The sequence below is a fragment of the Euphorbia lathyris genome, chromosome 7 (assembly GCF_963576675.1).
Source record: "Euphorbia lathyris chromosome 7, ddEupLath1.1, whole genome shotgun sequence".
Taxonomy (NCBI): domain Eukaryota; kingdom Viridiplantae; phylum Streptophyta; class Magnoliopsida; order Malpighiales; family Euphorbiaceae; genus Euphorbia; species Euphorbia lathyris.
Window position 1 is genome coordinate 43,888,227 of NC_088916.1, and position 4,524 is coordinate 43,892,750.

Below are 4,524 nucleotides of genomic sequence, written 5' to 3' on the forward strand. Positions count from 1 at the left end.
ATCACAAACAAACCCCAAAATAAAAAATAAAAATCAAATATACCATCTTCTCTATCTCTCTTTAATTTTTTTTCCTCTTTCTCTCTCCTCTCTCTCTTAATTTCTCTCTCTAAAATAAAGCTATCACATATTCGTTTACAATTGAGTTTGGGGCGAGTTAAACAGGATTTGAATTCAAGTAAGAGCCCTGTTTAGAGCCAAATTCCAAAACTTGACACAGGACCACATTTTTAACTCTTTATTTATTACTCCCTCCCTCCCTCACTCTCTCTTTATTTTATAGTACCTCTCTGTCCTCACAAAAAGAAAAGTAAAAACTTAACAAGAAGATGAGAAGCAGCAATCACTTGATAGGGCTACTAAACTTCTTAACCTTCCTCCTTTCAATCCCAATCCTCGGCGGCGGAATATGGCTAAGCAGCAGAGCAAACAACACTGACTGTTTGAAGTTCTTACAGTGGCCACTAATAGTCATCGGAGTTTCCATTATGGTCGTCTCTTTAGCTGGATTCGCCGGCGCCTGTCATAGAAACACTTTCTTATTGTGGTTATATCTATTCGTTATGTTCTTCATCATCGCCGCTTTGATTGGATTTATCATATTTGCTTATGCGGTCACCGATAAAGGCGGCGGCCGGAGGCTCATCAACAGATCTTATTCCGATTATTATCTGCAGGATTATTCCGTTTACAATTGCCAAAGCACGTGCTCAATCGAAAATTAAGAATTCAAATCCTGTTTAACTCGCCCCCAAACTCAATTGTAAAAGGATATATGGTAACTTTATTTGAGAGAGAGAAATTAAGAGAGAGGAGAGAGAAAGAAGTAAATAAAAGAAATTAAAGAGAGATGGATAAGATGGTATATTTGATTTTTATTTTTTATTTTAAGGTTTGTTTGTGATAATTAGATAATAAGGGGTCAATTTATAAAAATAAATAAATATAAGGACCAAATTAACTCTTTTCTCTTTAACTTTTAACACCGTTAGTCAATTTGGTATGTGTTTGCTAACGGAATGAAGTACATGGTACCACTTTGCAAACTTTTAAACCACGGGGATGCAGTTCGAAAATGGGCCAAACCACAAGGTTTAGTTTTGTACTTTTCCCTAAAAATTATTGGATTTTATATTATACTAAAATTAAAATCCACTTTCAAGAAAATATTAAAATCCAATTTAAAGAAAATTCATTCAAAAAATTAATGAATATAACTCAACAAGTTTAATTATATTATTTGCTTTTTTCTATTAGGGTAAATAATTTATTAGTCCCCATATTTTTACTTAATATATTGTTTAGTCCTCTTATTTTGAAAAACACATTATAATATTCATATTTTTTTGTCAATATTAATCTTTTGATACGTTTGTTTATTTTTTTAGATTTTTAACCGAACATATTTTAGTTTTCAGGACAGCCACATGGTGTTTGTTAGAGGGGATAAATACACGGGGATAGGGATATAATTCAAGTGAAGGTAACTGGATAATTTAGTACATCTGATCGGTTAGTGACCAATCAACGAGAGTTTGACCATTTTGAATTAAAAATTAGGACCTACAATACACTCAATTAACATAAAATTATAATACTACCCTTTAATATATATGTAGAGCTAAAGAGTAGTATTGTATATGTTAATTGAGTGTATGATGGGTCTAAATTTCTAATTTAAAATGGTCAAACTCACGTTGACTGGTCAAATATACTAAATTATCGATTCATCTTTACTTGAAGTATATTTTTTGGACAAAATGAAATTTAGGTACCAAAGTGTGAATTAGGGTAAAGTTTAGGTACCATTAGTGTAATTTACTCATCAAACCTGCATTGACCGGTAAAATGTACTAAATTGTCCGGTCATCATTAGTTCAGGTATATTTTCGGGACAACATGTAATCTAGGTACCAAAGTGTGAATTAGGATAAAGTTCATGTACTATTGGTGTAATTTACTCTCGCTTTGTCAACCTTTATCATTATCCATGTCCCAATAGAATACCAAACACCCCATCATAATACGCTACAAAATGATCATGTTAATTTGTTATTTTCTGTCTGTTTATATCAAATATAATGGTTAAAAATATATATAAAACGACTAAATTGTTAATATTAACAAAAGATAGGGATCTTATAGTACGTTTTATAAAATAGAAAAACTAAACAGTGTGTTAAGTAAAAATAAGATGGCTAATAAATTATTTTCCCTTTCTATTATTGTTATTATCAATGTCACGATAATAAATCATGATTTTAATTTTTAATAGAGTTTTTCCTTACAGAATTTAAAAGTAGTATAATCTAAATTTGAAAATATTTGGTGTGATAAGATGCATTTGACCAGAGTTATAAGTTGAGGAACTTCGTAATTGCAGATAAAAGGACATACAAATCTTTGGATTCCATAATGTGGTTAATTGGGTTGGGAGAAAAGATAAAACAAAAGTAAAAGGGAGTTGAAAACAAACAACAACATAATAATTATTAATTATGAATTAATATAACCAAAATAATCATTCAAATGTACAAAGACATCTTTTCCCATTTTTTAAAAGGCAACTTTACTTTACTTTCCTACTGTTGTCTTCCATTTTTAATTTATATATCAGGCGTGCATATCGCTGTAATTAACGTCAAAAAAGATCAAAAGCGATTATCTTCTGCAAAATTGATCAAATCCCAAAATTAAAATCACCAGATGAAATGATATTTGGATATATATGGTTAATTAACACATTTAAAGAGAAACTACTGAACTAGCTTCCAAAAAAACTGTGAATTGCTTAAATATTTAATTTGCAGAAAAAGATTCAAACCCAATATATAGAGCATATTAAATTTGTAGAATCACCCATAAAATTAATTAAACTTAACACACCCATAATTCATATTAGTACTCATGGAAGGCTCCAGAATGCTTCTTGCCTTTGGTAGTTTTCCTCCTGCTAATGCGGCTGCAGCTGGCATCTTGGCTGATGTTGCCGTCGTTGAGAATCAAGGGAGCGTCGTTAGCTTCATCGGCGTCGTCTTGGGTGGCGATACGGATGCAAGAACATCTATCTAAGGATGCAAAAAAGGCAGTTGCTACTCCATTTATGAACCACATCGCCACCCCGTCAAGCTTTCTACATCCAGGACCACCTGATGATCCATGCCTCCGAACCCTCCCTTCCTCTGAATTTGATCGGAAACTGAAGAAACCGCCGCAATTTACGGACGTGGTGGTGGCAGCCATATTAAAAGATCCAACCTGTTCTCCCCAGTATTGAGAGAGAGAGAGGATAGAGACTAATGCTTTCTTTTTAAGGTTTTGGAGGAAAAAGAAATGAATGTGTTAAGGTTGTAAATTATTACTAGTATATATACTTAACATATAAGACCACTTTGTGAAATTACCATCCATATATATAACATATTGAATGCTATCTTTCAGGTTAAGGCCGAACCGGATGTATTTATTTGGTAAGGCGCAACGGAAAGAGGATCCATTGTTCGTGGCAAATTAATTAGTGAATCCTAATATGAATAATAGGATTCGAAGCGATATACTTCATCAATTTAAAAAAAATAGTGATATTTAAAGAGAGAATATGGAAAGTATAATCTTATTTTAATTAGGATTGTCTCGACTATAAAAGGGAGACTTGTAACCCTTGTGCAGGTGATGTGAATTCATTACTTGAGAGATTCAACTTTCTATATATCCAACCTAACTAATTTATGGATCTCAGAGTCCTCAACCAACTAGTGGGGTCTCCATTTTGTTTCGCAGGGGAAGTAATTAGTGGTCTCGTAAAAGAAAATTCTCATAATTTATCATTAGTATGGTGAGCGTGAACATAAGAAATCATCATATCTTCGTCAAGTTCAAATTTAACTATGATTGACGTCACCACCGGTGTGGAGACTCGTATTGTTCCAACTGCAAGCAAAATCACATATCAATTCTTACATGAGATCGTTGTAGATTTCAAGCCTCGCCCGGAAGACCCGAGGGGATGAAATCATTGACGATGGTGATGTTAGCGAAGCGGATTCGATGTAAAAATCGACCAACTCGGTAGGACTGGAGTTCGGAGATAAAGAGATTCGCCACCCGATTTAAACGGGAAAAAGTAACCGGATCCCTTGCGGGAGACCGGTTGGGTTCGAAAAATTGGGTATGTTATGGGAACGCTGGCATTTTCACGAAGAAAAGTGGCTAGGCACCCCATTACCGCCCGATGAACCACCGGCCTCCTATTTAACATTACTATACACTTCTGGCCTAATCACATATTTCTTTAAGTTTCAAATTCATTGAAAACCTTTTGTTTCACGTTTTAAAAATCGTTTTAGTATTTTAGTTAAAGTCACTTGAGTTAAATCAATCGCGCGTTATTTACATCAATTCGATATGTGCAAAAAAAATAAAGGCAGTAAAGTAAATTACAACAATGGCAATATATATTTACATCAAAGTAAAAGCAATTCTAGATATATACTAATCTAATCGAATATACAACATCAATATAAT

General features: G+C 33.2%; 1 protein-coding gene across 1 annotated transcript; it reads left to right on the plus strand.

The window, feature by feature from the left end:
- Positions 1-306: 306 nt before the first annotated feature.
- LOC136201273 (tetraspanin-3-like) lies at positions 307-893 on the plus strand. The gene has a single exon (XM_065991898.1). It carries the CDS (start codon positions 330-332, stop codon positions 723-725), a length of 396 nt encoding a protein of 131 aa, XP_065847970.1. The 5' UTR covers positions 307-329; the 3' UTR covers positions 726-893.
- Positions 894-4,524: the final 3,631 nt, after the last annotated feature.

Coding starts and splice junctions, on each gene's coding strand:
- LOC136201273 (XM_065991898.1), top strand. CDS start 330: ATGAGAAGCAGCAATCACTTGATAGGGCTACTAAACTTCTTAACCTTC.